The following is a 13,299-nucleotide window of genomic DNA, read 5'->3' on the forward strand; positions in this document are numbered from 1 at the left end:
TAAGCTGAAACCAAGAGTCAGATGCCTAACCAACTGAGCTACCCAGGCTCCCCAGGTCCTAAACTATTTTTTAAATTGAGATGTAACTCACATACTATAACATTCCCCGTTTGAAGTGTACGGTTCAATGCTTTTTAGTATATTCATAAGGTTGTACAACCATCACCACTATCTAATTCCAGAACATTTTCATTACCCCAAAAAGAAACCCCACACCCATTAATAGTCACTTCCCATTTCTCCCACACCCTAGCCTATGGCAACCACTAACTAATCTGCTTTCTGTCTCTATGGGTTTGCTTACTCTGGATATTTCATATAAATAGAATCCTACAACATGTGGTCTTTGGGGACTGGTTTCATCATGTTTTCAAGGGTCATCCATGTTGAGGTATGTATTAGTGCTTCTCTCCTTTAATGGCTGAATGGTTACTAAACTACTTTCCTAGCCCCATTTCTCATTTTTCTTCACTCAAACCCTAAGGTTGAGCTGCATTGGATTACTTGTCCTTCTCCATACTCTGCTTTTGTTTCCTTTCTTCCTTTTTTTCTCTTTCTTTCTTTCTCTCTTTCTTTCTTTGTTTCTTATGTTTATTTTTAAGAGAGAGAGCGCCAGCAGAGGAGTGGGACGGGGAGGGGCAGAGAGAGAGGGAGACACAGAATCCAAAGCAGGCTCCAGGCTCCAAGCTGTCAGCACAGAGCCTGATGCGCGGCTTGAACCCACAAACTGTGAGATCATGATCTGAGCGAAGTAGGGCACTCATCCAGCTGAGCCACCCAGGCGCCCCTTTTGTTTCATTTCCTGCCCCTCCTCAGACCTTTCTCTGTGCATTCACACCTCTCACAAATGTCACCTCTTCACAAAGTGCCCTGAGTGTTCTCCCTCCCCCCACAAAGGGTCCCATTTTTCCTCCCCATGCTCCTTTTTTTATTTCAACCGATGATGCTTATTTTTTCTATATATTTACTTAACTTTAACCCTCCTACTCCACTGTGATTGCCATGAAGGCACTAACTTTTTAAAATCCCTTTCCCACAACTTCAAATGTAACAAGTGCTCATCAAATATTTGCTAACTTGCATGGCATTGGTATAACCCAGTGGTTCTAAACTGGGGACAGTTTTGTTCCCCAGGGGACATTTAGCAATATCTGGAGAGCTTTTTGGTTGCCCTAACTAGGAGGTGAGGTGTGCTACTGACATCTAGTAGATAGAGGTCAGGGTTGCTGCTAAGCAGCTTCCAATGCACAGGGTAGTCCCCTACGCACCGCCCCCCTCCCCCCCTAACACACACACCAAAAAAATTATCTGGCCTTAAATGTCAATAGTGGCAAAGTTGAGAAACATTGCCACAAACTAATTAATGCTCCTTTTGAATAGGTTAGCAAAAAGAAGTTAGGAGAGATCAGTGTATGACTTTGGCAGAAAATCTTATTAAAGAATTTTTTTTTTCTTTTTTTAGGAGCTGAGGGTAACTCCAGTGCAAACCTCTTTCCTAATGCCATAGTAGGTGCCCTGGGAACACCGATGGTATTTTCACCACTTGTTCGCCTTTGAGAGTGACAACTGACCTCCCAGGAATCTTTGAAGTGCTAGGAATGTAATTCTGTTAAGGAAGAAAACTCTTAGGGATTTTTAAATCTATCAAAATGTCAAAAGTGAATAGTACTTCTGGGGGAGGGCAGAGGAAGGTGTTTTTTTAAAGTATCCTCTTCTGGGGGTGCCTGAGTGGCTTAGTCGGTCAAGCATCTGACTTTGGCTCAGGTCATGATCTTGGGGTCTGTGAGTTTGAGCCCCGCACTGGGCTCTGTTCTGATAGCTCAGAGCCTGGAACCTGTTTCAGATTCTGTGTCTCCCTCTCTCTCTGCTCCTTCCCCACTTGCGCTCGCGCTCTCTCTCTCTCTCTCTCTCTCAAAAATAAACAAACATTTAAAAAAATTTGAAGTATCTTCTTCTGGCTTCCCCATGATGGTGAAACTTTTCAGATCTATCTCTGGAATAAATGATTCAAGGGAACCTGAGGCCTTGTCTCCTCTCCTTTCTAAAAACTGCAAAGGAGTTTTGAGAAAGGATTCTGTTCACATTGTGCTCCAGTGAGCAACTCACTTGCAGGAAACTCATTTGCAGGAAACTCAAGGCACCCATATCATTTAACTGAACACAGCAGCCCCATCAGAGCAGAGGTTACCAGCTTCAGAGGCACTCATCTCATCCAACCGGTTCTTGTGAGTGACACGGAAATTAGATAATATATGCTCTGAAAATGAAAGGTAGGACAGTCTGAAGGAGTTTGACGAGGCAAGGAATAGGGGTTGACGTGCTATTTTAAAAAGTTTGTCCTTGGGGTAGAATTACCTGACAGCCCGGCTGGGATTTGGTGGTGGTGTGTGTGGTTGAAAGAACAACCTTTAGCACAGCTGGCATAGACATAAATGCCAAGCAGAGGATCCACAAGACTCTACCCCCTCTTCTGGACGTGCTCCAATTCTTGTGGGCCATAAAGAATAGTAAGGCGGGACTGCGTTCTTGGAATCGCCGTATCTTTTATCCAGTAAATGAACTTTTATTTAGTCTGCATAGTTGACAAAATGCCCTTGCTATGTGAAGTGATTTATTCAGTCCAATTTTTATGAAAATCCTTAAGGACAGAAACATATAGAGTACTCGGCACACCGAAACACAGAAGTGTTTAATGATGACAGTAATTAGGATAATGCAATAATGTGCTTTGAGTGAATGTTTGGCAGGACTTTAGATATATTAAGAATCACTTAAAGATATATAAAAGATATACATATATCTTATATGATATATGTATCTTATAAAAGATATATGTTTATATATATGTATCTTATAATGTATCTTATACATTATAATGTATGTATGTATAATATATGTATCTTATAATGTATCTTATAATGTATATATGTATCTTATATATGTATCTTATAAAATATATATGTATATCTTTTATATATATATAAAGATAGATATATATAAAGATATATAAAAAAGAATCACTTAAAGAATGAAATGGGAGTCCCCAGAGTAACTGCAGTTCTGTCAAAAGTGAATCGGAAGAAGACCAATGCATCTGAGTGATATTTATGTTTTAATAAAATTAAAAATTATTCCAAATTGGATCACTTGCCTCAAATCTCAATTTTCTTTTGTAACCACCCTTCAATCATTCTTGTATTCAATGTTATTTTTTATATTATTTATGGTTTCTATTCAATTATTTCCTCTTTTATTCAACATGCAATTACAAACTCCCTACCATGTGCCAGGCTTTACATTGGATTCTAATAATACAATGGCAAATGATTCTTGCCCTTGAAATTTTAGCAAATAGAACTATTCATTCATTCTTTCATTCATTTACTGAAGTATCCACTGTGTGCGCATACATTCTGGGCATACAGCAACAAAGAACATAGGACCCTGAGATAATAAAATTACATTCTAGTGAGTAGAAGGAGGAGCAAGAGGAAAGGTCCTGAAGCAGCTGTGAGCATGGCTAGAGCCCAGCTAGTGAAGGGGACATGGCACCAAATGGGATGGAGAGGTACCCAGGGCTAGATTATGTATGGTATGGTATGTAATCTGGCATGGTATGTAATCTGTACGTGCATACACACATACAAACATATTGCACATATTGGGTGAGCTAACCTTTCCATTAGATTACAAACTCGCCGTTAAATTTAGTTATTTAACCTAAATAATTTCAGAAGAAGTGTGTTAATAGTCAAACTTTGGAGAAGGCTACTGTGCTGTTTTTATTAGGGGTGGGCTGAGAGCTTGATAGAAAAAGTAAAAGAACTGCCTTTCTTGCCAAGGGCTGTCCTTCTGAAGAGAAGAGGTAGCAGCCATAGAAGGAGAGAAAAGAGACCTCATCTTTGCAAGTCTTTGGCACTGCACCTCTTCTGGGCAACTCAAGCTAGAGGTCAGAAGACCTGCTCATACAGGTGGACCCTCAAGATAATTAAGATTTGAGGGGCGCCTGGGTGGCGCAGTCGGTTAAGCGTCCGACTTCAGCCAGGTCACGATCTCGCGGTCCGTGAGTTCGAGCCCCGCGTCAGGCTCCGGGCTGATGGCTCGGAGCCTGGAGCCTGTTTCTGATTCTGTGTCTCCCTCTCTCTCTGCCCCTCCCCCGTTCATGCTCTGTCTCTCTCTGTCCCAAAAATAAATTAAAAAACGTTGAAAAAAAATTAAAAAAAAAAAGATTTGGGGCAAAGAAGTTTGGGGTTTGGAATTTTTTTATTACCAAATTGGCAGAACCATTTGCAAAGTCTGAAACACTTCTATATAGCCATATCTACAGTGACCATTTTTGTATCTACATCACTATCTTCTCATTCAACCCCTAGTCTAACAAGGACAGTAACATCTCCCCGAATTTTCCTAAATAATATGCAAAATGGCTCTTACTTCCAGATTTCTGCCTCTTAACCCTTCCAATATATAAATTCTGGAGATGTCACTAGAGTAGTATTATGTGACCTGACTCTAGTTTCTTTTGGATTTTTCTTTTAAGGGATGGTGGCGTTATTTAAAACAATAGCCTTTAAAATACGTGGTTAAAACAGAAGGGAAACTTTCAAACAGCCCATCTGTAATTCTCAGTAAATGAATTTAGGTCCCGCGTCTGGGGAATCTTCAAACGTCCTGGATGGTAGGCAGTGAAATAAACAGAGACTACAACTCCCAGGAGACATTGTGTCCACTCCCTCTGCGCACGCTCGACCTCAAAGGCAGCCTGAGGCACGGGGCCCGAGAGGGCGTGGCTTGGGCCCGAGCCGCGAGCCGTAGGCGGGGCTATAGGCGTGGCCACGGGGGGGGCGGCGCTGCCGGCGCGGCCCGGAACACGCTAGTGGAGCGGAAGATGGCGGCGGCAGCGGTGGCTGCAGCCGGGACCCCAGTCGGGCTGAGGCGGAGGAGCCGCCGGCTCTGACCTCGCTCTGGCTCCGGTGCGCGCGGCGCAGCGTGTGCGAGGCCCCGCGCGTCGGGCAGGGGCGGTGCCGGCGGCTGTGCGCCGCCCTGAGGAGCGCTCCGGCAGCGGCGCTGCTGCGGCTGAAGAGAGAGCCGGCTCCGGGCCTCCGCGTCCTCCTGCTCCCCGGGCCCCCCGCCTCCTCGGGGGGGCGGCGGCGGCGATGTTCTCGGTCCTCTCGTACGGGCGGCTGGTGGCCCGCGCCGTCCTCGGTGGCCTCTCGCAGACCGACCCCAGGGCCGGTGGCGGCGGCGGCGGTGACTACGGGCTGGTGACGGCCGGCTGCGGCTTCGGCAAAGACTTCCGTAAGGGCCTTCTCAAGAAGGGCGCGTGCTACGGGGACGACGCGTGCTTCGTGGCCCGGCACCGCTCAGCAGACGTGCTCGGTGAGTCCCCGGCTCGGGTGCCCCCGTCTCAGCCCCGGATCCGCCTCCTGGGGACTTCCCTGCTCCGGGCTTTCCCCAGTTCTCCGGGCGGTGAGAGGAGCCCGAGAGCCAGTAGTAGCTGCAGGGAGGGAGCGCTTACTATGTGCCAGGCGCGATGCCAAGCGCTCCAAGGTGCGTTTTCGTTGGAACAACCCCCATTTTAGAGATGAGGAAACTGAGCCGCAGAGCGGTCGAGCTCTGGGCTCAAGGTCACCCAGCCTGAGATGTGACCAGTTTGTCCGAGTCCAGAACCGCACTGTTAGTCACTTGGCTCTGCTAGTCCCGACGACCTCGTCCCTTCCCCCCGGAGACACCTGCAGACTCCTAACCTCGCTCTTGTTCCCTCCCTGCCTCCTCCCTCTGCGTGCCCCGGAGATCTCTGATTCTTCGCGTACTCCTGACGCCGCAGCCTGTCCCCGGGCTGCGGGATCCAGAGCGGACTGTCGCGAGCCCCAGACAGCCCGGCCGCATTCTTTGACCGCCTCGATGGTGACCAGATCTCCATCCTTTTCGGAGTCTCGCAGGCGGTGGCGGTGGCGCTGGCCTGGTGAAAAAACACTCGCAGTACCTTCTCCCAAACTGATCTTGCCCGCTTGAGGTCACTTGGGGTGGAAGAGAATCTCCTTGACCCAAAATAGAATGGTTGAACCTTCTTCAAACTGCAGCCAAGAAAGCCTTGAGAAATTGGTTCAAGCCTTTTCAGGCCACAGGTGCTTCCGAAGGGCCTGTTCCAGTTACACCTTTGGGGACGGGAGACTAGCGTGAGAACTTACAGAAAGGGCTAGATATAATTCACAAGCAATCAGAAAGTTTGTCATAACGTACGTCTTTGGAGACAATGTATGCTATAGAGTCGTATGCCATTGAATCTCCTTTCATGAGTAAAGCACTTCCTTTGAAATTGAAGGACATGCTGTCATTGAATTGGGTTCAAATGTCACTTTGGTTTCACTTCCCAGGTGAGATTGAGTTTTTGATTACTTTAAATTTCATATGCTGGGGCAGAGTTTGGCGTTGGAACAAATGGTCCTGTAACTTTTTATGACAATAATTATTTTTTAATTTGATCTCAGAATAACTGCTTATTATCTTTGTTTCTACTACATGTAGTGTTTGTGAACATGGTATAGAAAGGTTGTTCTCATCTTAATTTATGAATGACCCCATTACCTGGGTAGAAAAAATCATTTAGTGTTTAGGCAACACTCTTGATGTTAACTGTAAGAGGGTGGGAGAGGATTCCTTAGGTGAAGGAGCTTGTAGATATCCTACAGCTCCACTTTGAAGTCGGCTTGACCCTGATTCCGTGTATTTTTTTTAAAGGGCTGTCAGGAGCTGTCTTTTTCCATTACATTTAGAAGCTTCATTTAATGAGCTTGTGACCTGTGCTGCTTTTTCAAATTGCACTCATAGTGCAACAGGATAGGTGACAATGAGCCACTAAGGTTCCCTCTTGTAAATCTATGTAGTGGCTTTTGTGAAATATTTGCAATTTGATTGATGATTTGGGGACATTTTAATGAGCCAAATCCCTGTACTTAAGCTTGATTTAAAATTTTTGAAAGGGGCACCTGGATGTCTCAGTCAGTTGAGTGTCTGACTTTGGCCCAGGTCATGATCTCGTGGGTCTGTGAGTTAAAGCCCTGCGTCGGGCTCTGTGCTGACAGCTCAGAGCCTGGAGCCTGTTTCGGATTCTGTGTCTCCCTCTCTCTCTGCCCCTCCCCCACTCATGCCGTGTGTGTGTGTGTGTGTGTGTGTGTGTGTGTGTGTGTGTGTGTGTGTCTGTCTGTCAAAAATAAACAAACATTAAAAAAAAAATTTTTTTTGAAGGCTACTTTCTTAATGAAGTGGGGGTATTTCTAAGGATGGGGGAATTTTGGTCAAACCCAAATCTTTCAAAATGAAAGATAAACCTATCATCTTGGCAGAAACCCTGCCTAATTTGGTGCTGAGCCTTGCCAGGCTGGCTCTGTGATCTGTGATTTTGGGCAAGAGCCTCTCGACTCATTTTCCTCATCTAAACTAGCGGATGGACTACCACTAGAGAGTGGACTACGTGACCCTTAGGGACTTCTGACCATCATATCATATTTTCTTTTTGTTTTGAAAAGACGGCACCCTTTGCTATTTTGCATCTGAAGTAACTGGCATTACTTCCTATCTTACTCACATGGGTACCTTCAGTATATTTCTTCTGTTTTATGTTTGGTGCTAAAGCAGTGGTTCTTAACTATCCTTGTTTCACAGTCTCAGGATTTTTGAGTGCCCAAGGGCTCTCTCTCCAGAACAATGTGCATGTAGGCAAAATTTTGTACAGGCATTCAAGGACTTCACTAACCCCATGAAGTCCATCTGTGTACGACCTAGAGGTGCATGCACGGGGACCAGATTAGGAACTGCAGCTCTGTAACCCTTCCAAAAGGGAGGCTGCCAGGCATAACCAAACACGTGTTGCTTATGTCACCTAGGGGTGGTCTTTGGCCATATTTGACAAAGAGCCATTTTAAGAGAGAGAGAGACTGAGTGTGTGTGTGTTTGGCGTACAAATCAGGGAAGACAGGTTCTCTTGGACTGTCCTGTTTTGGAGGAGCTCTTCCAGAGAGCCATCTTGGGAGCCACCGGAAACAACTGAGTTGGCCTCCTTTCTTTGGCTTCCACTTTGTGTGATGGTTACTTCTATTTTATTGACGCCATCCCCTCACAGGCAGCTCTGGTTATCTCTGGCTGTGAGAGAGGCGAAGCATCTCAGCACATCTTTAGTAGTGCTTTTTATCTAGAAGTTGGAGTTCTAAACTGAAATGTGTTAAAAGACTGTTGAATGGGGGCGCCTGGGTGGCGCAGTCGGTTAAGCGTCCGACTTCAGCCAGGTCACGATCTCACGGCCTGTGAGTTCGAGCCCCGCGTCAGGCTCTGTGCTGACAGCTCAGAGCCTGGAGCCTGTTTCCGATTCCGTGTCTCCCTCTCTCTCTGCCCCTCCCCTGTTCATGCTCTGTCTCTCTCTGTCCCAAAGATAAATAAAAAGCGTTGGAAAAAAAAAAAATTAAAAAAAAAAAAAAAAGACTGTTGAATGATGTTATGTTGAACCTCAGTGCTTCAAACCTTCTAGTTCTACAGATAATTCATTTTCTTTGGGTTGACACCATTTGTTGCTAAGTATATGTGCACCTCACTGTGGTCATTTAGAACTCCTTGACTGGAATAAAAGCTGTTTGTTTCTTTTTGTATTAGAAAGAGAAAACTGTTGTTTTTCTTTAATTTAGAATTGATCTGTTCTATTAGTCATGCAGTGACTAAAAGTACCTGGTGCATTACAACATTTTGTAGAGTCCCCACTGGATTTCATTTAGGAAAAACCGACTATGGTGGGTGTGGTGAGACATAGGAACCACTCCTATCCCTTGGAAAATTGGCAAAGGTGCTTTCTCTTTATTAGGTCCAACAGGAGGAAACCAGTACCAGCAGGGGCTATACGTGCACTTATTTTTTTTCTTCTTCCTTGTGGCTAATCCTGAGTTCTTTCATTACTCTATGTGGCATGGATGCCTAAGTACACAAAAATATGAGAGCTGCCTAGTGTGTGACTGCTAGGCCTCCCACAGCCCTAAGCTACTTAACAATAGAATCCAAGACTGTTGAGAGTTGTAAGACTTAGAAACCTTGGAGACCAGTGAGAAGATGGACGCCTACAGAGGGTCAAATGATTTTGCTTAGGTTACTCCACTAGTTAATAGCAGCACTAGGACTAGCACCCAGACTCCCCATTCCTGTCCTCTTTCCGTTGCATCACTAGTTAGATTTTCTTGAAAAGATAGGTGATTTCCAAACCAGTCTGTCTTTAGGTACTGTTTGTCCTTTTAATGCTTTTCTGCTTAAGGGTGTGTGTGTGTGTATTTACAACTTCTGCATTCACACTATGACTCATAATTAAAATGCAACAAAAACTCCTCTGCCTACTAAAGCACAGTTAACTGAAACCACTTCTTTACAAATGGCAGCATGGTCTCTGCCATCTAAAATCTGACCTCTGAAAATTGAGTATTTGTAATGTAATTCTTAAAAAACTGCAGGATGTTTATTTAAGCTAGACTTAACTTGAAACCTTAAAGAGAAATGAAAACAATGTCATATTCTAGCCTTTAGGTATGATTTTGATCGTGGCCAGGATTTCTGAAGTGTTTTTGTAAGTAATGGCAGCCTTAAAAGTAGTTGTCTTTAAGGTGTAAGGATTATGTGAACAATATAAACATTAAAAGTGTATTTAGGAAGTGAATACACTAGGTAGAATTTTATGTTTTCCAACAGTCATGATAATTTTAATGTATTTGGTTGAACTTCTGTACCCAAAAGTGAGTTATCCCTTTAATAGCAAAGTAGTCACCCTGGGAGAGTGTGTATGTATGCTAATTTAAGCCTTTGAAGAAGACCTCTTTGAAACTTGCCTCAGTTAAAATTTACGCTGTATCAGGAAACTAGTGTTATTACTATATAGTCATAATTTTCTGAAAGCCAAATTTTAGCCTGATCTACATCTTGACAGCAGCCATGACCTTGGTTGAATTTTTAAAAATTGAGGTATAGAATTCATCTGCCATAACATTTGCCTTTTATAATTAAAAAATTTGGGGGGCACCTGGGTGGCTCAGTCAGTTAAGTATCCCACTCTTGGTTTTGGCTCAGGTCATGATCTCATGGTTTTTTGGGGTCGAGCCCCACATCAGGCTCTGTGCTGGCAGCTCGGAGCCTGCTTGGGATTCTCTCTCTCCCTCTCTCTCTCTCCCTCTCTCTCTCTGCCCCTCCCCTGCACATGCTGTCTCTGTCTCTCAAAAATAAATAAATAAAACTTAAAAAAAATTAGTACATTTAGTACTAAATTTAGTATTTAGTACATTCACAAGATTGTTCAGCTGCCACCACTGACTAGTTCCAGAACATGTTCATCCCCACACAAAAAAAACCCCCTGTGCATTAGCAGTCACTCCCCGTCTCCCCTCCCTCAACCCCTGGCAACAGAAAGTAGATTCTGACAATAGATTTGCCTATTCTGGACATCTCATATAAATGGAATCATACAAAATGTGGCCTTTTGTATCTAGCTTTTTTCACTTAGTATATTTTCAAAATCTGCTCACATTATAGTTTGTATCAGTGCTTCATTCCTTTTAATGGCTGAATAATATTCTGTTATATGGAAGGACCCCGCATTTGTTTATCCATTCATCTATTAATGGACATTGGGTTGTTTCTACTTTTTAGCTGTTGTGAATAGTGCTGTTGTGACACATTCACGTACAGGCTTTTGTATGAACGTATATTTTTCATTCTCTTGGGTATATATCTAGAAATGGAATTATTGGGTCTTATTATAACTATAACTTTATGAGGAATATAGTTGTTTTTTATATAATTATTTTTACATACTTATAATTATACAAGGGAAATTTTTTTTAAAAGGTAAAAATCAAATGTAAGTTCTAAGATTAATCAGTACTTTAAATATGCTTGATTTCATAATGTATGTACTTTCAAGAGAAAATTGTGGAATATTAAGGAAATATGAGAGTTGTGGGTTTAGTAAAAGAGCCTTCTAGGACCCATAGAAGCAACAGGGCTTAAGAAGTCACTGGCCAAAAAAGGAAAGAAAGAAAAAAAAGGCATGCATTTGACTAGTTGCTGTCTGATTTTTCTGAGTGTTCTTTCATTGTGTAATAAATAAGATTACAGGGTTGCTGGGTAGAGGAATTTTGCTGTTTGTTTTTTAAACCCTTTCTCCCTGATATTTTTCTCATTTTGTTATACAGATATATTGTACTTTTCTTAAGATTCTTATAAGGCACATTATTTTTAAAGTCATGTCCTCATTTGTTATACTGTCAGAACTACTTTTCCTTTGTTCAGTCTTTAATCTAGAGATTTCTCAAGCTTAGTTTTAAATTTTCCTAACTCTCAGCTTCTCTCTCAATGTGTTAATCTTTTTAAAGGATTCTAGATGAATCTTTTTTATAGAGCAAGTAACTGAATTTTGAAAGCATGACTGTTTATACTTTTTAGAAAATACATTTTTTTTAAAAGGTTTTAAATCGTAGCAGAAGGTAAGATGCATATGTTAGTTAGCTGGTTGTGGTGGGGTTTTTTCGGAGGGTGGAGGAGAAGGGGCTGGATCTAAGGAGGCTGTTCCCTGAACTTTAGCACTGCTTTATGAAACTGGGCAATACATAACCTGAATAGTAACAACAGTATCCAAATGGAGTTTGTACTCATGTGTGACTCACGAAGCATTATATCCGGGCCACAGTATTTGACCTACAACCATGTCCTTTGAGTAAATGCTGATGTCAAGTTCAGGCTGAATGTCAAATGCATTTTATGTAAGTCCCGTGCCTTTTAGAGAGGCCTTACTTGGGGCTTTAGGTTCAGAATTTTCAGGAAAATGCTTTAGGAAAGTAAGTTAACAGTATTTTCTTTCTAAAGAAATTTGACTTTTTAGGGGCACCTGGGTGGCTCGGTTGGTTAAGCATCTGACTTCGGCTCAGGTCAGGATCTTACACTCTGTGGGTTCTAGCCCCACCTTGGGCTCTGCCCTGACAGTGCAGAGTCTGCTTAGGATTCTCAGTGTCTCTCTCTCTCTCTCTCTCTCTCTCTCTCTCTCTCTCTCTCTCTCTCTGCCCCTCCCCTGCTCGTGCTCTCTCAAAAATAAGTAAATAAACATTTTTTTTTAATTTGAAAAAAAAGAAATTAGACTTTTCAAACCAGAAGTTCTAGTTAGCTGAAAAACAGTGTGCGTTGTGAGTTTGCCTTTCAAAATTAGTGTTAACTTTTGATCTCATTTTAAGAAGTGATGCCCTGGATCCTAATTTTTGTCATTAGTAATAAAATTTAGTGATCTATTTTGTTTGGGAGTTGTCAAATATTTTAAAAATCTGGTATTTTTCTATTTCCTTGAGAGCTAAGTCATTTGTTTTCTATTATTAAACAATACACACAATTGACAGAATTGCATCATAAATCAAGATTTTTTGCAAAAGCTGACTCATTGCAGAGGGCATTAGGCTGATAACATACTTAATCATTTAAACTTGAGTTGGCAAGTGGCACAGCTCTTTCAATTTAGTTTAAAATTTTGAAGAAGAAAAGATGTTCAGTTCTTTTGAATAAGATCCCAAACAGGATTTTGGATGGATTGTGGGGTGGGGTACAAAGCTTTTCCTTGAAGAGTGAAAACACTTCACTCAGTTTTTCCTAAGCATTTATTCAGTATCTTGACACAATATATGATTCATCAGTGCTTTATATGTAGTGCTTTAGATTTTACAGTGCATTTTTGTGTTTAACATTATTTAATCTTTTAACTAGAATAGCTGTTCTTATCTCCATTTAATCTGCATCTGTTTCCTCATCTGTGAAGTTGACTCCTCAATAAGGTCGTTAACAGCTGGTATCATAGCTGGGACTTGGGCCTAAGTTTCCTGCTTGGTTATCTGGTGCTTTTAAATAAATGCTTTTGTTTTGTGCTTTAAAAAGTAACCCATGTTCAGAAAAGCACAGTATAAAACACCTGTACATCATAATTCAGCTGTAGTCAGTGTGGCTTCCTCTAGCTTTTGTGTATGTACAACAATATATATATTATTAAATAAAATTGAGTTAACAGTAATGTTATTTTTTGTAATGTAAATTGAGCATATTTCCTTACGTAATTGCATCACATTTTACTGTGTGCATAGTCCATAATTCATTTAACCAGTCATCTATTTTTCATTATTTAGATTATTGCCAGTTTTCTTTCATTTTTTAAAAGATTTTATTTATTAAGTTTTATCTATGTAAGTAATCTCTACACCCAATGTGAGGCTCAAACTCACACCCCAAAATCAAGAATCGCGT

General features: G+C 42.1%; 1 protein-coding gene across 2 annotated transcripts in view; it reads left to right on the forward strand.

Annotated features, from left to right (window-relative positions):
- Positions 1-4,893: 4,893 nt before the first annotated feature.
- Positions 4,894-13,299, forward strand: part of PPTC7 (protein phosphatase targeting COQ7) — a 37,818-nt gene continuing 29,412 nt past the window's right edge. For both annotated transcript variants that reach the window (XR_009250495.1, XM_058691257.1), the window contains exon 1: positions 4,894-5,379. Coding sequence is in view for 1 of the 2 variants with exons in the window: in XM_058691257.1 (XP_058547240.1) it covers positions 5,157-5,379 (223 nt within the window). In the remaining variant the exon portion in view is untranslated. The remainder of the gene's footprint in view (positions 5,380-13,299) is intronic.

Source organism: Neofelis nebulosa, chromosome 11 (genome assembly GCF_028018385.1).
Source record: "Neofelis nebulosa isolate mNeoNeb1 chromosome 11, mNeoNeb1.pri, whole genome shotgun sequence".
In the NCBI taxonomy this organism is placed as follows: Eukaryota; Metazoa; Chordata; class Mammalia; order Carnivora; family Felidae; genus Neofelis; species Neofelis nebulosa.